Source organism: Meleagris gallopavo, chromosome 25, assembly GCF_000146605.3.
Source record: "Meleagris gallopavo isolate NT-WF06-2002-E0010 breed Aviagen turkey brand Nicholas breeding stock chromosome 25, Turkey_5.1, whole genome shotgun sequence".
NCBI classification, from domain to species: Eukaryota; Metazoa; Chordata; class Aves; order Galliformes; family Phasianidae; genus Meleagris; species Meleagris gallopavo.
Genome location: NC_015035.2, coordinates 2,268,303 through 2,289,734, shown reverse-complemented (window position 1 = coordinate 2,289,734; position 21,432 = coordinate 2,268,303). Strand labels below are relative to the sequence as shown.

General features: G+C 44.9%; 1 protein-coding gene across 1 annotated transcript in view; it reads right to left on the bottom strand.

The window, feature by feature from the left end:
• The window catches only part of LOC100542920 (CUB and sushi domain-containing protein 2), a 63,870-nt gene that overhangs the window by 4,369 nt on the left and 38,069 nt on the right, over nucleotides 1-21,432 (bottom strand). The window contains exons 18-27 of the mRNA XM_031556775.1: nucleotides 15,248-15,442; nucleotides 14,328-14,444; nucleotides 11,432-11,545; nucleotides 11,165-11,260; nucleotides 8,684-8,887; nucleotides 8,040-8,164; nucleotides 4,511-4,607; nucleotides 3,392-3,496; nucleotides 639-757; nucleotides 465-534 (exon numbers count right to left, since the gene is read on the bottom strand). Coding sequence (XP_031412635.1) covers nucleotides 465-534; nucleotides 639-757; nucleotides 3,392-3,496; nucleotides 4,511-4,607; nucleotides 8,040-8,164; nucleotides 8,684-8,887; nucleotides 11,165-11,260; nucleotides 11,432-11,545; nucleotides 14,328-14,444; nucleotides 15,248-15,442 — 1,242 coding nt within the window. The remainder of the gene's footprint in view (nucleotides 1-464; nucleotides 535-638; nucleotides 758-3,391; nucleotides 3,497-4,510; nucleotides 4,608-8,039; nucleotides 8,165-8,683; nucleotides 8,888-11,164; nucleotides 11,261-11,431; nucleotides 11,546-14,327; nucleotides 14,445-15,247; nucleotides 15,443-21,432) is intronic.

Sequence of the window (21,432 nt, the reverse complement as noted above, 5' to 3'; positions counted from 1 at the left end):
GGGATGACTGCTGAAATTTTCCCTTGCAGCTAATAAAGATTTTTTCATCCTTTATCTCACTTCCAGAACGAGCTGCATTTCTCTGACTCACACCTTCACAGAACTCCTGCCCTCCCTGCCACTCCAGCAGCCCTCAGCCACAGGGATGCACTTGAAAGAAAACCTACTGTGTTGTGCTCCTGGCCACTGTGCTGCCCCACCATGAAGAGGGTAAAACCATCAGCTGCAGCACGCTGTGGTTTATACAGCCACTTTCAAAGCACCTTTAGATGGGAGAACAGGCTGAGAACCTGAGTGCGTCAGGAAATACAGAAGGTTAAAGCTCGAAGACATCCCGCTCTAACAATGCAGCTGGCTCAGTCTGGGCAAGAAACTTCTCCCCATTTCATCAGCACCTGATTACATAGATTTTTAGAAGGGCACGATAAATATCTGTTAGGGAGGAAGAGCAGGAGGAATCCTACCAATGCAAAGCGGAGGGGGGTAGTTCCAGCGCCGCACAGTGCCTGGCATGCAGGAAATGTGAGAGTGCCCCTGAGGGAGAGAAAAACGAGACAAAATTTGGAGGTCTCCCTCCCAAACGTTTGTTGTTGTCTCTTTTGTGGCAAATAAAAACCAAACAAAAACCATTCCTCTACCTGCAGTGCATAGCCTGGCTCACACTGGAAGGAGACGACGTCGTTCACCAGGTAGCGCTCCCCAACCTTCAGGCCATTCCCAGGAACTGGGGGCTCTGGGCAGCTGGACAGGCCGACAGCTGAAAGGCAAGAGAGAGGTGAGTGCTGTGGGAGTAGGGAAGGGCAGATGGGAGGAAAGCACACACCTTCACTTCACGCCAGACTTGATTACCAACAGCTTCTGACCAGCACTGACACTGCGTGAAAAAGTCTGGTGGTATTTGGATTCTCCTCAAAGACAGCCCAGAGAGATCCTAGGCATAGAGGTATACACATCCATTGCCTCCACTTTATCTGGAACACACTGTTCTTAATGAAGGCATCACTAATCATTTTGTGATTCATGGCCAAAACCACTTCTGACTGAACATTAATGGTTCGACCGATGAGCTGCATCTGCATCAGTACATCCATTCCCAGGGCAGGCTGAGTCATTCTCAATGGTTCAGGAATCAAAAGTCCCATCACCAACCCTCCTCATCAGACGTCTGTATTCATGGTATGTTGTCTATTCCTTTACTGACCAGGCAGCATTTGATGAAAGACTGGGGAGGATGTGTGAGGGAATTACCCATGTTGCCCCTTGCTGGCAATATAAAGGACATATTGTGTTTGCAGAATGCAATTTTACCCTTCCCTGGGTAAAAGCTGCTTAGTTTCATTCTCCTACCCGACTCTCCCTGCTTTCATTGACAGAATGAATTTTCCAGGTGATACAAAGAGCAGTAAGCGAGGCCAGACTTTGACAGCACCCGCAGAACAGCCCACAAAAATGTCATTCAATCCCATTTCCACCTGAGCTATGATACTGATCAGGGAGATCCTGCTGCTGCCACAAGATCACCTCTCACACCTCTGCAAGGCTAGCACTTTGCTCCAGCTCCTGGCTGCAGGCTGAGCCCAAAGCAGGTGAAGAAAAGAAAGAGAGGTGATGGTGATTCTCCTTCAAAAATCTGAGTCATGCTTTCCAGCAAGAAAGCTCTCGGTCCCTGCCCACCCCTGGCTGAGCTGCCTGACCTTCAGAGAGACGGAGAAAACAGCCCTAAGCAACTTCCCATTCCGATCAGTAGACACTGAGTTTCATTCAGTCCTATCTACCATGAAATTCCAGTCGTACACGCAAAGCAAAAACTGCATTACTTTCCATCTGCCCTGAAAATCAACACATATTAATTTTCTCAGCCAAGAAACCAAACAAACCTGGCAATCCCAAGCCTCACAAAAACCTGAGTGCGATTATTGCAGTGCGACAACACAATCCGCACAGAATTTATTGGTTGAAACAGAAGTGGGGAAGAAGCACAGTCGTAGCAGGAGGATTTCTGTAACAACACACATTTCCCAAGCTTCCAGAGAGCTCTCTAGTGAACACCTCTCTCAAATCTTCTCTGCTGCTGTAATTTTGCTCAAGCCATTAATATGCAAGGTTTCCATCTGCAAACACAATAAACCTGGAAAGCTTACTACTAGTTGGCCCTTTAAAAGCACAGGCAGTCCCTGTAGTCAAACAGCTATGCCATTTCTGTGGATGTTGTACAAAATGAAATGCACTTTCGAATCTATTTGCTACTTTGGAAAAAATAAGCAGAACACTGGTTGGCTTCAGAGATGAACACAAAATCTGCGATCAAAAGCAATTGTCAGACTTGGAGTCCAGCAAGAAACAATTATGTTTGCATTGCCCCAAGGAAGTCTGCATGAACACAACAGCTGTCCCAGCACATCTCTCATAGGCTCAGCATCACTGCTACCAATGCAGGAACAGGGCCAGCCCATCACCATGCACTAACCAGTCCTCTGAGAGTTGCATGCACACAAGGCTGCTCCTGGTCCTGTCACACCTCTATCTTTAGTGCCCTGCAAAAGCACAAACCTGCTTGCTGTCCAACGGCTGCTGGCTGAACATTCAATTTAGATGCACTGAACAGAGCTGAGAGCTGCCATTCTACACCTGTTTGCTCTACTCAACACCCATTAGACAGTGCCTTAAATACTTAAATACTGGGGGAGTTTTGCTCCCCCGCCACATAAGAAAAGCCTCAGAGAAGCGGAATAAGTTCAGCAGGAAGAGCTCCAGGATGGCCAGGGGCTGCAGTGCTGATCCTGCCATGAAAGGCTGCCCAGAGTGTTTGTGCAGTCTCCATCCTTGGAGTTTTTCCAAAGCAGACTGCATAAAGATGCAAGTAATCTAGTTTTATCTCATAGCTGACCTTGCTTTCAGCAGGAGGTTAGATGAGATTACCTCCTGAGGTCCCTTCCAGTCTGAACAGTCCTATGAAGATCTGCCTACCCCTGGTATGCTGCCCCCTGCAATGACAAACATTGAATGCCCAGGAAGGATGGCAAAGAGCAGGCAGTCCCTCCTAGTATCTGGCAAGCACCATTTAGGCACTTCCCAAGCTAAGATTACAGCACTGTATTGAACAGACAAATTCCCCATGAATTTTTAATACTTTGGCTTCCACAGCTCCTGCTGTACTACAACAGAGGAACCAAACAGTGCTGCCAAGCCACTCTGTGACCCCACACATCCTCTTCTCCATTTACACTCACTACCTCTGCAGTTTGAAATAAAAGAACCACGCACACGTGGGCTTTAAAGCTCACTGCCCCCTCCCCACACTACGCAGCTTCCACTTCTACAAGGCAACAGCTCTGTAGCCATTTCCCCACTACCCAGAGGTACTACGAGATCAAGGCTGCATTGCTCTTACTTTTGTATTCCAGGTGAAAGCCAGCAGCAGAGACGCTGATATCCGAATAGAAATGCAGATAGAGCTGGTTTGAAGTGCTGTTCAGCAACGCAGGCACTGTAGTTCCTGGGAAAACAAGAGGTGCACAGAGATACTGAAGAGGATTCTTTTTTCCTCCTTCATATCCTCAGAGACTTGCTGCAGAAGAGGCTAAGAACAGAAAGTCCTTTAACTTAACAAGCTCTGTTGGTTTTGATCAGGTTCTAATGAGGCCAATTGAGAAATACCCAAAGCCTCTCTGCAATGGCCTTTTCGAGGTATAATGATGAATTTCATCATGTGAAGTTTTACTACTTACAGACCAGACAGACTAAAAGCACTGAGAAAGGAACTGCTGAAGGGAAACAGTGTGGGTGGAGCCCCGGATTCCTTCTCCTGCTTCGTTCTCTGGAAGCTGCAGCAGCAGATCAAGGCAGTTCTATCCAAAATGCAGCTCTGGGAGCAGAGTCTGCCAGCCGTTATGCATGACTCTCCCTACCAGCCTCAAAGCCCTCTGAACCTGCGCTCATTCAGCAATCAAGAATCAGGGCCATTGGTTGGTAAGTGCTTCTGCTATTTGAAAGCTTCACTGTGCTTCTGGGCTGCTTGTTACTCCCTGCTCTGCCAAAAACCTCAGTTCCCCAGTATTACGCAGGATAAATGTTGTTTTGCAGCTCCATTTTGGTCCAATCAGCCAGGTAGGTGAACCTGCCTGTGCAGTGGTATGAGCTAGCACAACCCAGCACTGCTGCACAACTCCCAGGAAATGGTCATGAGTCAACACAGCTTAGAGAAAATGCCAGAGCACACTGGGGAGGTGGATAAAAAGGAAAGAGAAAAGGCTCATCTGCAGTACAGTGCTTTCCAGCAAGGGTTAAAATAATAAAGATGGGCGTAGGGCAAGTTTTTGTAACAGAGATAAAACTCAGAGCTACACTTATACACACACTAGCATTCACTTCACTGCTGCTGGAAGAGCTTGAAGGTGCTGGTGATTTCCAGCACGTGTATGTACTTCATGTATGTGCTGAAGTCCAGCTGATGCTAATTGAAATGAAGCTTGCACGATGCATTTCACCAAACATGATGGTGAACACTTACCAGAGAAACTTCCCAGCATGGTGGCTGTGTTATCTCCTCCATCAAACACTTCTAGGGAATCCCAGTTCTGCTCAGTGACAAAACTGATCACCTGTATCTGAAGTAATAATGGAAAGGGAGGGGAAAAAAAAGAGATGCCTGAAGAATTTTGCAATATTTTCACGTGAAAGCAATCACTAGCCACCCAGAAACTATTACAAGAAGAAGGAAACCTTCATTATATCACAATATCTTTTAATCCCGTGAAGCTCTCTGCAGTTGTCTTGTTTCCCAGCTTTTAACCCCATCACTCCAGTTGCATTTTCAAATTTCCCACCTTTCTCTGCCATGCAGCCTAGGGTTTGAAGGCTTATACAAGTCACTTAACTCCTTGAGTCAGAACTTCACTACCAACCTTAAATGAGTAATATCATGGTATCTCATAAATCTGCATTTACCCCGAAAAGCAGCTCTTGTACTTCAGTAATGATAGAGATGTAATTGCGCGGTAGATTTGTTTTCCTTAATTATCATTCAAATTAATTCTGCCTTTATTTCTAAGTACTGGGAGTTCAAAGAAACCGGTACAAAAAATAAGCTGTGCTGTAGGTCAAGTTTGGTGAATTGCCTAAAGGAGTCCAACAGCAAACCTGAGAGAGCCAGGATTACATGGAACAACCATCTTGACTCTGCATGCTCTAGATGAAATTTTCAGACACTCAAACTTAATTTCTAGGCCACCAATCTAAAAACGAGGTCCTTAAATGCTCCATTTCCCTGTGGCAGAGGCATTGCTGCTCAGTACCACTCCTGGGTTTGGGGAGAAAGCTTTGGTAGCTCCAGCAGGTAGATGTGTGCTTACATCCACCCTCACACATCTGCTTACTGGAGAGACTCCATTCTTTGAGGTCTCTTTGGATGGAGATTTCCTACTAAGCCTGATGCTTCTGATCTCAGCAGCCCTGCTGAATTCAATAGAATTACTCCCTTAAGCTCTGAGCTCAATAGGGCACATTTGCTGGACAGAACTTTTGGAAGAGACCTCAACACACTGGAAATCTGGACAGCACGCTCACACATGCACTCTTATACTCTCCTCTTCCCTCTCATTCTGTACTTACACATCTACTTCAAATACCTAGCTTCCTTTTGCTCTGGTAAACACAAAACACATAAAATAAAATCCCATTATTTCTGCCATTTTAACCTTTTTTTTCTCATTGATTTATTCTGAATAATAAAGCAGACAAAAAAGTTCCAGCAAAGTTTCTTTCCAAAAAAAAAAAAGGAAAAAGGAAAAAAGTAGGAGTTCATCTAGCAGAAATTGCAGTGACCCCTACAGAGCCATCACTGATGGCACTGACCACGTCAATACCTTTCAGCCTGTATAATTACACTCCTGTTGTGACTAACATTATTGAGAGGCCATGGGCTGAGAATGTGCATTTTGTTTGCTCTTACATTTTTTAAATTATTTATCCACTCCCATGTCCCCAACTTAACGGAATAAACATTTTTAAGGGCCTAATTCAAGTCTGACATGTGGATTCACAAGGGATCTGCATCTATTTACTGCCATGTATATAAATTAATTCACCCAGGAAGGTTTGCTACAGGAATGAATAATTCATGGCAGAAGTGCTTGCTCATACACTGATTACATAAAAATCCTACTAGTGACTCGCCGCTACCAAGAAAGCTTTAATTTCACCTCCTTCTCTGATTTACAGCTGTTTAACCTTTAATTGTTGTACAAAATGAGGGCAAAGTGATGTTTAAATTAGTATCTAATAACCCAGAGCATGTTGCATGCAGCAGTGGGTGACCAGGGTGGTGCATGCAGGGCGAGCTGATCGCAGCAGGCCAGGTTCCTCCCATCAAAGGACTTCCACTGGAAGTACCAGAACTGGTTTGCTGTCAGGGAAAATGTCACCCTGCACCGTGCCCATGTGTAGGGGCAGAGCTGGGCAGGGAGATGCAGTGCTCTTGGCACAGCTGGGATTGGGGTTGGACACTGCAGGGCTACCAAGAACTAGAACTGGAACCAACCACTCTAGAACTGGAAACTCAGCTGCAGAATGCACTCTTTCTTGGTTATTTGCCTGTACTCTGTGTTAGATCCCTAAACATCTACTTCTCTTGCAAAATGTATGTAGCAGGAGGGAAGAATCCTTTAAAACACTTCTTTGACATCACACTTTCTACTTCTACATCCAATAGCTGCATCTGCACAGCAAAAGAGGTGAGAAACAAATGTTTTTAGCAGCCTGCTGTAATAGCTGCTTTCCTCTAAGCTCAGCAGATGCACACAAAAACAGCTCCATGGGCTGAGAAACTGGCAGCAAGGGTCTGCATTCAGAACACAGCAGTGCAAAATACAGACATTTATTTACATCACTTTAAAAATTAAGTGAATTATCACCTCCTGATCCCAGGAGTCCTGAGCAACTTGCAAACTGCCTCAACTGCTGAGATGTTTTGCTGAGCTAAATGGATCCCTCTGCCATTTAGGGGTTTGGAGTACAGCTAAAATTTCAGATGAACAGAAAGAATTTGACAATAAGTGTTGAGGCTTTTGAAAACACTAGGTTAAATGGCTTCAAAAACAGATGAGAGAAAATGGGAATTTGCTGGAACTGGCAAAGGGCACAAGCTGGTGTTCCAGGCTTGGCCACCACGCTCCCCAGCCCAAGCTTCAGCTCTGAGTTACACAGGTGACATCCCTGAAGAAAAGCAGAACTGTAATCTAACAGCACAGAGCTGATGTTTCAATATAACTGGTGAGAGAAGCACAATATGGCAGAGAAGGAGGAATCCACGTGCAAGTCTTTCGGCCAAACACATGATAGAGAAATAAAAGCACTTCGGGAATAAAACCCTCGCAAAGAGGTGAAAAGAAGACAGAAACCCTCTGTTAATGAGAAGAATGAACCTATTAAAGAATCCATCTTCTCTGCGTCAACTGATGCCAGTGTAATGCGTGGTGAGACACTTTCTGTAGGGTGAAGTGCATATGTGCTGAATGGGAACATAATCTAAACTTTGGTCTCTAATGTTGGGCTTAGTTCTCACCATCCTCTAGCAGGCAGGACTCTTTCTGCAGAGAAATGATAAGGACCACACAAAACCTGGAGAGCCCATTTACCTGGAGACAATGAACAGCAAAGCTCTAATTGTATAATCATACTGCTGTAACTCTGCTGGCAGAACAAAGCTGCACTGGCATGCTGAGCAAGCTGCTCTTCCTTGGTATAGCTTACAATGCTTTCAAGGTTGCATAATCAAGGAGTATAAAGGTATTTGCCCCAAATACCACAATTATTTTGTTGCAGCAAAACAGCCACATGGTTCCAACTATTTCCCATGGAAGTGCCTCCAGGAGGCAAAAAATCCATGGGAATATTACCCTCAGTATGGCAGCTGCAGTGTAAATGAATGTCTGATTCCAGAGAATTACACATTCAACCCGTCTTAGCTTCCTAGCACAAAGCTTCTAAGTGCACTAGATGCTGTGTTTTCTCCTTTCTGTATCATGCTGCTAACTCAGTACCTGGATTCCTGCTCCCTCGGGGACTGATATCTTCCACACACAGTTGAGGCTGTTCAGGTACGGCTCTGGGAAGCCAGGGGAGAGGATGGTGCCTTTGCGCTCAGTCAGATTTCCACCACATGGCACTGAAATGAGCAAAGCAATGCTTGAACATGAAAGGGTTTGGCTTTTATACAAGAACATTCTCTTTAAAGTATTTACTGATTGGAAAAAAAAAACAACAAAAAACCACAAGCAGAATTGGATCATGATTTAAGGACATGATTTGTAGGAATAATCTCTTTTCAGTAACTCTCCCAGGTAACTTCTATCATCAGCTGCAAGCAGTCCTGACGTGAGGGCAGCACAGAGTGTTTCAGCATGTGAACTTGTTCAGGACTGCTCTCCTCTGAAGAAGAAGAAAGCATTTTTAGATCTTATTTACACTAGATGCTCCCCTGGATTCCAGAACTGAGAACTGGATCCAGTTGTCCTCTCTCAAATATCTAAGGCTCTTGTTCACAAACAGGCCTGTTTGTATGTGCAAGATAAGAAACAGCTTTCTTGGTTTTCTTTTAACCATCCCAAAAGCCGTCACTTATTTTCCTAACACAAACTGCTGTATCATTTTGCCTTTTGCTCACCCCTGGGCCCAGGTCACCTACCCACACAGGTGGGTACAGAGACGTTCCACTGCGCCAGTGCTCCAGGCATGGTGAGGCACTCGATGCTGCGGGATCCCTGCAGTACGTAGCCGGCGCTGCACTCGAAGCGGACCACAGCCCCCACGGCGAAGTCACTGCCCAACCGCCGGCCGTAGCGTGGCTCTGGGACTGAGCTGCACTGCGTGGCACTGGTGCGAGGAACCGCTGGCGTGGCACAGGAACCGTCAGCAGATAGATGAGTGTGCAATTGCAAAGGAAAGGGGAAAAAAAACCACACACACACAAAACACATGAATAGAATGGTTAAAGCAAACGTTTGGGAAATATGAAGTGTCCAGATTGTAAGCACTCATCAGTACAGGAGGGGAGTTAGCTCTGTGAGGACAGGGGTCAGCTGTTGGCTCTGCATTTGCTCAGCACAACCTGTGCCAGAGCACAGCAAAGCCCATGGTCAGGACCAGGAAGGGCAGGCAACGCAGCCCTGCAGGTGCAAGTTGCCTTTCTCTTATTGTCAAGTTAAAGATCCAACAAAAATAATACAGGAACTTGACGACAGTAAAAGCCCAAAGAGTTGCTGAATCCAAGCACAAGCAGTGGGAAGGAAAGAAATAACACTGCAACCAAACTTCTGCCAAGACAACTGTTACTTGAAGCAAAAGTATTTAGGACTCTACAAAACCATGGACGCTTTCTAACGGGGGATCTGTATGCCTTCAGAAAACACATCACCACATCCAAAAGGTAATTTCTACATACAGAAACCAAGGAATTCAGCAATGACTTTCTGAAAAGTTGGCTTGCTAAGTAATGATAGAGCCTCAGCGGAAAACCCTTTGAGGCTTCTAAGCTCTCCTGGCCACTTTACCAGAAATGACAGTAATTTTAAAATTAAATCTTTGTGATGGGAAGGGTAAGAAAAAGAAAAGGGATATGGCATCACCAACTGTTGAAACTGTCTGCATTCCTGTTCAATACTGAAAACAATAGTTAAAGAAAGAAAGAGAGAGTCTGATAGAAAAACTGGAGGGAAATATGAGTCAAAGAAATGTCTACAGCTGAGGAAGAAACCAATTCGTATTTATCTCTGAGTTGCTTTACAATTTATTAGTGTTTAATGCCTGAGTTGCTGGGATGGGAGAAAACATAAAGATGACAAGCACATTAGCTATATTGTCTGTTTGATTTTAATTTGTTACAGAAAGATGAATGTCAAATAATTCTGTGTTTTTATTTTACCCACGGTGCATCTGACTCCTTCGGCAGTCACATGTGATGGCTCCCCAACCAACACACAGGCTGCCTGGGAAAGTGGACAGTGAGACATTGAGCTGTGACATGTGTGGGCCTTGGAAGGGGAATGGAGAGGCAGAAACAATCCACTTGTGGTGATGTGCAACTTTAGCTAAAACCAAGATAGCCACAAAACTTGTGTTTTCCAGTCCAGACTGCTTTCAAATGTAGGCTTCCAATTCCTTAACCTCAGGGGAACTTGCTGTACATGTTCCATCACTGGATGGGGGAGTCTTTGAGAGAGGCAGAACTCATTTGTAAAAAAATCAGAGTACATACTATTAGATCCCAGCCAGGCAGGTCAAAACCAGGCATTCCTCTTGCTTTTACTATTGCAGCAATCACTGACGAGTGTGGAGCTGGTAACTAGCACACAGGAAGGAGGAAGTAATCTTTACAGATTCCATAAAAAAACTTGTTTTGGCAAAATCTGTAACGATTACTGTCAGAACTACGGTTGTTGTAAAACAATTAGGTAGAAATTAAAAAGAATGTATCTCTGGATACTACAAAATCCAAAACATGCCTTACTTCACCCCTGGAGAAGTAGTCCCTGTTGCCCGTGGCCCCTTTTACAGTAACACATGTGAATGCTTGGCTGAACCACAACTAGACAGAGCATGTGGGTGAGAAAAACACTTCTGTTTCCCACTCTTCTGTACATCACTTTACTACTTTAAAATCTCTAAGTGGGACTCACTCGATGCAATGCAAGCTGTTACTGAAAGGATCAAAGGGCAGAAGTTTGACAGCAGGGGACCTAAGCCTATGACACGCAGAGAGGTAGGATTTTACAGAGCTGCTAGACAAGTGTTCAGCTGCTTATGCTGAGAAATATGATAAAATGCCAGTGGGAAAAACTGCTTGGGTATAAATCTCAAGAACTCACTGTGTATGCAGGCATGATTCAATGAGATACTTCTGATACTAATCCTGGGATGTGCGAGGGCTGAGGCTGAGTGCAAGTGGAAGGTCTGAATACTAAGTACCTCCAGGAACCACAGACACCTGCAAGCCCTTGCTACCAAAATAATCTCCATCTCCTTTGGTATTTCCTGTTCAGACAGAAAGTGCAAAATGACCCATAGATGCCAAAGTCAGTTAATACTGTTTACAATACTCGAAGACATATTTTTGACTGTTATCTCTTAATACCTATCCAAGGACACCTTCAGAAGAAGCTATACTCACCTTGGTAGACAAAATGAAAGCCTTTGGCTGTAGATTGACCCTTGGAACTAAATTTGATGAGAATCTGGTTGGTGGTAGCTAATGGCAATGATTCACCTGGATGAGGAGAAAGAATAAAAACAGAGAAGACAGATTGCAGCATCAGCTTCATCAGTGGCTTACCAAAACTTTTCTGGGGCTTGCACACAATACTGTTTTGCACAGAGCAAAGCATTAAATATCAGACTATCTTTCAGCTTACTTTTTTCCACGAAGGTAGGTCCGTACCTGTATGAGAGCCTGAGAGGGAGCTGAGCAGCCGGGAGTGCTGGTTGGGGCCATCGTGAACCTCAATGATGTCATTGAGCGCAGTCTGGAAGAAGGCAAACTGCCCAAAGACAACTGCAGAGAGAGGCAGCCCATCAGGCAGGCCAGGCCATGTTGCGGCCTACGCAATCAGGCCCCGACTCGAAGCCTACGCAACCAGGCCCCGACTCGAGGCCTACGCAACCACGCCCCGACTCGAGGCCTACGCAACCACGCCCCGACTCGAGGCCTACGCAACCAGGCCCCGACTCGAGGCCTATGCGGCCAGGCCCCGACTCGAGGCCTACGTAACCACGCCCCGACTCGAGGCCTACGCAACCAGGCGCTGAGCTGTGGCCTACACAGCCAGGCCAAGTTGTGGCCTAAATTGCCAGGCCGTGAGATGAGGCATTTCATGTGCTTTTATTTCAGGAAACTGGCAAGGATAACAAGGGCCTGACTGACAGCCCCAGAAGGTGGGAGTCCTTTATTTATCCACAAAGTCAGCATAACAGAAGCAGCAACCAGCCTCCCCCGTGTTTGTCTGCCAGTACGCTTTAACTGTGATTCATAGGCCAAAAGGGACTGCTTTATGAATCATCCCATTTGCCTGCCTACGTAACACAAGGTATATAATTTCACCAACAAATAATTATTTATTATTTATATTGAGCCTCTGTCGTGAACTGGGCCCCCACTGCATTAGGTATTGTACAAAGCCTGAACAAAACAACAGTCTCTGTTCTGAAGGAATTAATTTCTGGATTGTGACACTGTGGCCAGGGAGGACCACTGTAAGGAAGGAGGACACTCACAATTTTACAAACAGCCAGTCCTAGACCTGCCTATGGAGACTGCTAATAAGGCCATTCAGTGCTCTGGGTCTCACTGCACACACTGTCAGTGCGCCTGCGGGCATGCAGAGTTAAAAAACAAATGATAAAATAATGAGAGGATCAGAGCGTTGTTTGTTTGTTTGCTTAACGAGCGCAAAAGACTTCTGTTATTTATCTTTATTTTTTAGAATAAAATAACAGGTTCTTTTCCTCCCAAATCTGCCCAGAGAAGTCTCACCCCCTACCCTGCCTTTCTCTCCTCCTTTTGCATTTTCAAGTTGTAAGAGCCCAGCTGCAGGTTCACAAGCTGAGAGGTCTCTTGCTGTGAAATTCATCATTCACCAAGCTATAGCATTTGTTTCCTGCACATTCAGGTTTCCAGCACAGCTTTGATGCTAGGAACACTGAAAAAATGACGACAGCACACCCTGATGCCTGCTGTCCACAGAACCAGCAAAGTGAAGGAGATGGGAAATGCATAACATTTGCTATTAATGTTTTTCCCGGCTGCTTTCAATGAAGCCATTGAAAGGTAGCGAGTGGAGAAAAGAAACTAATTTAGCTGTCATCCTACAGTTGGCAGAAGTCACACTTGCAGATCAAGACTGTCTAGCCCATTAGGTACTGTGTTTCTTAAGACAGTATCAAGACCAGCTGCAGTAAGGCAGGTTAAGAAGTGTGATTACAGTGTAGTATTTCATCAGTTAGAGCCAAGAACTTAGGTGTAACCCATTTGGGCAGAAGGGCAATTCAAGTGAAGGGAGCTTATAACTGAAGTGAACGGCATCCTTATTTCACATCCTGCTATCTTAGCAAAGGAGATCATAAACAAGTGAAAAGGCCACAGGGACTGACTAGAACAAGATCAATATAATGCACTGAGAAACTGTATCAAATAACAGAATTTAGAGACCTTCATCTGCCAGAGCAGATGTCAGTGCAAGAGCTCTTACAGAGAGCTTCGAATTCCCTTCAAATAAGAAAATATGTTAACCAATACTAATACCCATCAAGCTACTTACCTCAAATGTTCCTACAATGTCCACCATGCTTTTATCCTAACTGACCAAAATTAAATGGGATTGGAGTCTATTAAAAAAATGATGATCCATTTAAATGAGTCTGACTTTGATGTGCGTTTATGTCTCAATTCAGTGGACAGACTGAATGAGCAAATAGATGTAGAATATCAGCTCATTCAAGCATGCTACCAAAACATAGATTTGGTGCTGTCAGAACTTCATTCACCAGCAAGCTTTCCCCTTCCTCTCTTAAAAGGTGCTTTCCTTTAATCTGTAACTGTACCATATTCATTTAAAAGCATATCATGCACACATCATGATGAACATACAAGAAAAATAACATCTACAAGGAAACTTTACTCAAGCAAGTTATAATAAACAATACAAGTGCCTGCCCTCTCTCAGAATGCCTGGGAAAGCCACTGTTCCAGTTTTGACAGCTTTTCTATCAGCTGACCATAGGTACCATATGACACCAGAGAGGAGCTAGTTCAGTCCTAATCACTGAACAGGTTGAACAAGGCTGTCAGAATCTTCAAAAAACACCTCGAATTGCTCAAGCAATACGATTTGATTTACATAGTATTACCTGTAAGCCCTATAGCTTCACATCAACAAAACTACACGTGTATGTGCTTCTTCATGCAGACAGATTATTTAGAACCTCAGTTAGAATGCAATTACAGCAAGCATGTTTCATACTCTCAGAGTCTGCTGTTAATATTAAGCACCATGAATTATTTCTTGCTGATTTTTCAACTCGGCACAATTGGATATAGCACAGGAACTGGGATGGGAATGAGAAGACCATGGATTTCGTTAGATTTGTTTTTTTTTCCTTCATTTTTGATAATTCTGAAATTTAGAAAGTTTCCATAAGCCTCAGTGACCTCAAAGCACAATTAGCATGCAACCGTGCCATCTTCCAATTTCCCTTACATCTATTTACGTATGCATTTATTCTACTGCTTCATCAGAACAACATCAGGTGTCTGAAAATCTGTTAAGAAAGGAGAATACCGTAGTCCTTCGGCACGACGATGAAGTACAAGCAGACTTGTCCACTGGTGTAATTCTGGGGATAATTTGGAGAGAGGACTACACCATCTGAGCCTGTGTACTGACCACCACAGGGTGCTGTAAGATGAAGACGAGAGGAGATCACCGAGCGTACCCTTCCCACGGCCTGCCCAGAACCACCAGCCTTTTTCCTGCTGTTCTCAAATCCATCTCCACACACATTTTGTAATTCTGTGCAGTGTCAGCTGCCCCGACCTATGATCGATTCTGTGCTTCAGGCATTGCAGCTCTCGCTGCAAGTTCTTATTAAGAAAAATAAGGCTTATCCTAACCTGAGTTCATGCCTGCTTCACATTTAATTATTAAGACCATGCTGAGGCTAAGGGATGCCATGTATGCTATTGTAGCCTAATGGGTGATTTGCACTGCTCTCCATCTGCTCTCAGAGCTCAGGGCTTGGCAGCGTGAGCTCCTGCTCCTTTTGCCTTTCCCAGTGGCAGAAGCCTAGCTCTGATGGGAGCCCAAGATCACATTCTTCCTGCCATCAGACTACAGCTATCTCTTCTGCCATTTCTTACATTAAGAAGGTCTAACTGCAAAGCCATCACTTAAACCGTTTTCTCATTAAGCCAGAAAACAACACATGCACAAACACAACACAGAATATCTAAGTCTTCTCAATTATGACCCTGCTCAGGACAGCACATGCTTAAGGGCTCTGATTAGCAGGGAGTCAGTTGAGCAAATGTTCAAGTAGGGTCCTGAATGCTGAATGAAGTCAACTCCTCCTGACTCTACGGTGTTAGAAATGAAAGAATTATGGAACACGTTTCTGTCTCTTTGCAAGCAGTTCTACACAAAAGTAACACCAACTGCTGCAATGGAATAAACTGCTTTAGCACTGGGCCCTTTCCCCTTACCTGTACAGGTAGGTCGGGGTTTGTTCCACGCAGGTTTCCCATCCTCTCCCATTATGCACGTTAGCGTGGAGACCCCTTCGATATCATACCCTCCATCACAGTAGTAGGTGATTGTAGATCCCAGTTTCAAGTCTGTACCCACTCGTGTACCATTTTTAATTGATCCAGGATCAAAGCATGATTCCCTGGGATTTTCTGTAAGACAAAATTGCCAACATCTTTACTGGTCTGGTACAGCTGCTTTCAAATTGTCAACAATGATATAGTTTTTGACTTTTCTTGTTTCAGATTCTCACTTAAGCATATCACAAACACCAGCACCACTTGCAGGGTTTGGTTTTCAAGCATTCTCTCAAGCTGCTGAATCGGGGGAGTTATTTGGGTCAGATTCTGGTCCAGATCATTCACTGATGCTCAGCTCCAGTACAAATACACTGTAAGAAGGAAAGCTTCAGTTCACACACATTAACTCAAAATGGTACTCAAAATCCAATCAACAAGGCAACTACCTACACTTGCCCTCCCTCTTCCACAGGAGATTGCAGGAAACTCTGCAAGTCAGGACATATTGAACACAGATTGAACATACACTACATTTCAGATGTGCTACATCTGTTCACGTTGTCTCATTGGCACCTATCATGCCCGTATCTGAGAGCTGTCTGCTCTCGCCATGAAACGCAGTGCCACGTCTAGCTGGTTGACTCTCCAGATGTGCAGCATGGCTGCAATTACTGCAAAATGATTACAAGCAGTTAGACAAAATGAAGGCATTTTTCTCTGTTCACTATGCCCTGCAGAGTTAAAAACCCCATTTACATATGAAAATTCCAGTAAAGAGTAAGAGCCTCCAGGACTTGGATGTTTCTTTCCTTCTTCTGAGGGCATTTTTTTCTTTGCTTCTTTCTTTTCTTTTTTTTTTTCCTGTGCAAAATATAATTAGAGGCTTTGATTAATCCTGCTCTTTTGTCGTTTGGAAACTGCTCATTAAAGATGAGGGTATTTCTGAGAGCAATGGGTTTGCGAACAATTATAATGTGTTTAAGTATTAAATCACGGGCTTTTAGCATTTGGGGAGGGGTTGGAGGGAGAAAGAGGAAACAGCCAAGCCCCCAGGTCTCGTCTTTGTTCATTTTTCTCTCCCCACTAAAAACCAGAATTCACTTTATGTCTGCCTTTACACAACAGCTGTTCCAGAGATCCCATCAGCAGGGCCCAAAAGGAAGCAAGGCGTTACCACCAGGAGCAGCTGCCACTGGTTTTTCCTAAAACAACCAGCTCTCCATTTTGGGAGCCATGGACTGGTAAATCTTCAGTGCTGCTCACGGATATACATTCTTGTGCAGAACAGTCATCACAGCCCACAGAAGCGAGCGAACTCTTTCTTGCATCAGCCAGCCCGTGCCCTGAGGATGAGCAGGGCAGATGCACAGCCCAGAGCCCACTGCAGCACACAAGTCCTTCACAAGAGTAAGTGCTTCATCTGCATTTCCAAAATACTTATTCATTCTGCAAGTCTTTATCTCCCTGAATTGCTAACATTTACTTTTAGACCCTTTCATACAAAAGCTGCACCCCACGGTTTCTTATGACCACTTTATGCCTCTTGTGTGGCTGCGAGCAGCCTTGCTGCCTTTCATCTCACAAGTCAACGTGGTCTCAACCTGGCAGCCATCCTCCCAGCCAGCTGTCAGATGCCCAAGCCATGCTCTTGATCTCAGCTTCTGCTCTTTCTTTGTGAAGCTGCGATGCTCAGCACTCAAGTCACTGCAGGCTGCTCAAAGGAGCACTGGCTGATTGCTGAGATGGCCCAGCTGCTTCTGATGTGTTCTCCTCTTTCCTGACCGCTCCTCTGTTCTCTTGAGGGTCTGTGCCCTCTGGGACACCACTCACCTCCTGACACACCAGCACATCTCTGCTGAACGGCCCCACTTGTTCTAAGCAGTACAAAGGAAGGCAGGAGCTCGAGCTCAAGGAAGCACTGGGTTGCATGTTGACAGCAAAAGACTCATAGAGGGATGTAGAAAAGCCACAGCTAGAGCAGCCTTTGATTTATTGGGCTACAAAGTGAGAACAGTGCTTGCTCATTTAGAATTAATGTTTTATTTTCAATCACCCACTTTAGAAGTTGAGGACTTCACCACGATGTCCCAATTAACATGGAGTCAGGCTGCCAAATGTTTAGAAAAGAATCAAGACACAAATGCCACGAGAATTGGCTCATTAGCCCATGGAAAGCAGAGATTTTCTGCACTTCCCCTCTTCTTTCTCAAGGAAAACTCAAAGCCTGCAGGAGCTCCTAGACAGGGAGGTCAGGCTTTTATCAGCATGTTCAGAACAGCTCCATCAAAGAGCATTGTCTGCCCCGCGCATCACGAGCACCATGCCTGTGAACACATGCAAGCCTTTAATAAGCACTAAGCCTTAAAGCAGCACCCAGAGAAAATGCTTAAAAGAGTTTTTCACAGCAGTCATCATATACTGAAGAAAAGACAAATTACATCAGGATCTCCCAGCCCAGGCGCAGCACAGCCTCCTCCCACTCATCCCAGCAAACCAGACTGCCTGATCCAAAGAAAACCTCTGCACTTCCACATGATGTTCCAGGCTCAAGCAGCATTTCCCTTTTCTTTCAACAGCAAACAGTACGAGATGTTTTTTAAACAGCTTGCCTTGCAACAGACTGCACAGTAGAGTTTCTGGGAGGAATTTCCACCTTAAATAACCCATAAGTAATGCTGAGTGTATGTTTATACGCTCAGGATGGGCAAAATACTTCTGGCAAAATAATGATGGACTTAAAATAAGGTGTAGGGTTTTTTTTTTTGTTTTTTCTTTCCCCGTTCCTCTGGATGGGTGAAAAGTAATCAGTTTTGCTTCATTTGCTTTCAATTTCATGCCTCTTCACTTTTGGCCTGAAACAGAAACAGGAAGCACTAAAAAAGCGTGAGAAACCCTCCTGCTTTGAAGCCCCTCACCTGGGAACTCCTACACTTGAGGAGCCAGACCCGAATGCACAGCGCAGGCCCTGCTCAGCAGCACAGCATCAGTGCACGCTGCTGGGATGGAGGTAGGAACTGATGGGGTCTGACCCACTTCTGTGCCCACGGCCACGGACCCACCACGCTCATAGCACACACAGCAGGGAGATGATCTGGGAAAAGCCCTCCAAATGCCTGCCTGCCGTTCACAGCACCAACAAAGCGTGGTCTCCATTGAAAAATATCAGTGTACGAATGAGGAATTCTGTGGTTTGCAAGATAATGTGATGCAAAGTGATTTGTTAGAATTCAGCTGATTTCCCAGTGAGAAAAGATGAAAAGATAGTCCCTGCCGTAGATATTCAGACCCAGATGAATTCAGGATATCTGGTGGCACTTTCTGGCAGCAACAGCTGAATGGGAGCCCCTCACACACAGGGCTCCTTTAAATGGACTGCAGCCAGGTTTGGGGACTTACCATCAATCTCCCAGGTATAACTGAGGCACAGAAATGTAATCTCGGTTCAAAAGCTAATACATATGGAGATACTGAGATAAAGACTTGAAAAATATTCTCAAGCAACCACTGGAACAAAAGATAAATTTTAGGAAATTGAAAGCAATGTCTTTCCTGTATTTAAGCTTTTGTTTTGTCACTGTCCTTCTTATAGTGTAATGAAGAACTTATCATCCTTTTGCTTTGCTAGACTAACGCTTGTCAGGCTCCAGTGAATCTGCTACGAACAAAGCAAGCTGCTTTCAGTAATGGCAGCACTAACCAAGCTGGTGTTGCAAAGGAGCACTTTGTTAAGGACTGTGATAACATCCCCAGACCTTAACCAGATGCCTGAGGAAAGCACTTTTCCAGCCCGAAGCCAAAACCTCCTCAGCACAGCTTACTCATTCCAAGGGATGCATTCCTTCCCATCTGAAATCCCCCAAACTATTGCACTGAAGTTACACCTTCCTCTCTGAACCCAGCAAAGGCTTTATGCAGACCGTAAACCAAATCTCACTACACCGAAGCGTTTGTGCACTTCTGCTTTTTGCTAGTAACCCTGGTTTGATTTCTCATTTTGCTTCACAGCTGACAGTGCATCATGGGGACAAAGCAGAGATGTGTGCTCATCTGTCAGAAATCCCTCTGGAGCTGCACATCAGTGTGGTTACATGGGGACCCAGCCGAGCCGTGGGTCTGCCCTCCATCACCTCCGTGGCACTGCTGCGTTCCCACTTCACTCTCACTGCCACGTTCCGCACAAAAATCAGCATAACAAAAGCCAAACTCATTCTTTTCTCTGTTTTCTCCACTCCTCCTGGCCCCAGAGGACAACTTTCTCTAGAAGAGCCACTGCCCCTGAAACAATTTCAGCTGAAGAGCGAGGCTGTTTGAAATTCACCCCACACGCCATAGCTGCAGGCTAGCGGCACAGACCCAGTCCCAGGGAAGATGCAGGATTTCAAGGAGGGGCTGACAGATGGCTGCTTTGTTTTTCCACCCAAATATCACCAAAAGAGGACTATAAAGCCCCTGGTAATTAACAGCATTTCGCATACAGCTGACACGGGTCAGACAGGGCACGCAGGGAGGCAGGGGCAAAAGCCCACGGTGTGCTGCAGCACTGACCGAACGTGGGGCAGTGTCTTTGAACTGTACTTGGGACTCCACGCTGGCAAGGAGCTGAGCTCAGTGTTTGATTTTCTTTCACACATACTCCCCCCTGCTCTTCTTTTCTTCTTCCTTCAATTCCCATAAGCTCTATTTTCTGCTGCTTATCGGACTCGGATCCTGGGCTCCTTTTAAAGTGTGGGGAAATTAATGAGCAAACCTAAAGCCTCATTCTTTTCTCCCAGCAGTTTGGCTTTTTGGGAAGCATGCAGGCACGATTAACACTGTAGGAGTGTTTAGAAGAAAAAAGGCATCACACAACAACCCTAATTTAATGAGATTTCATTCGTTAACCACTTTATAACTGCCCAAAAAGGAAAAGAAGAGAAACCCAAGACTTAATTTTCAGTAAAATTCATTCTAATGATAGCAGAAAACTTTTAATCCCTCTGATCTTAACCAGCGCTGGTTGTCTTTGTCCTATTATCCCACACCTTCACTGCAGGGAAATCCATCTCTGTATGAATAATAGGAATCGGTCATTTTGCTATCACTTAACCTTTGGTCAGGTGAACTCAATAGCAGGAACGACCGATGGAGGTGGCACTGGGAAAGGGAAGTGCCTGAGCACACTGAAAGCACAGCAGCAGCCCTTCAGCTCTCCAGCACAAACCATTACTGCTCCCACAGCACACAGTTGGGCCAACAAGGCTCAGCAGCCTGTTTCACAGCGTTCACCATGAACACAAAGCCACGTGGCACACATCCAGTACATCTGAAGCCATTAATGCTTTTTTTCCCATACAGCAAGCTCGTACATATAGACCATAGAAGCCTGAAGAATCATTTCTTCATAGCTCTGTTTTTTGCAGCTCTTATTTTTCTCTGTCTTGCATAATCCTGGCTCATCAGATCCAGTTTTTCAGAGCATATTTTTAACTACAGTGTGTAACAACTCTATTTTTCTGCCTACAAACAAGCAACAGGCTCTGCCAAAGCCTCCCTTTTGCTCTCTATCTCCCAGAGCAGCAGTGCCAGGTCTGTCAATCTCAGCTTGCTCCATCAACAGAGAGCTAACAGGATCCAGGGAGAACTCCAACCACTGCCCGTGTCTCACACAGTGAGAGCTGAAGCCATCAGAAAGCAGTGGCTTACTTCTTCCTCAAGCAAGCAAGAAGAAAAGTGAATGCTTAGTAATACATGGACCTGTGAACTGAATATTCTGTTCTTTTTGCTGATTATTACTGTTTTTTTAAGTAAACGATTCAGAATTTTAAAATGTACAGATTTCAGGAGAGCTCCATTGATTCAAAGAGAGCTGAGCATCCACCTCTGTGCTCCTCACCTCTACCTCCAGTCACCCAGTTTTGCTCTTGAATGACATATCAATGATTCAGATGGAGATACAGGGTACGAAGGTCTGCGTCTCCTTTCTTGGACAAAGCTGCTTTTGCTGCTAAGAATAAATCATAAATCCATGGTATTGTGTGGCGTTCCTAACAACCTTTCAATAGTTTGATCATTTCTGGTGCTCAAAGCTGAAATTAAATGGTATGTTCTGCTAAGGAGAGGACAGAGCTATTGAAGTTCACTGT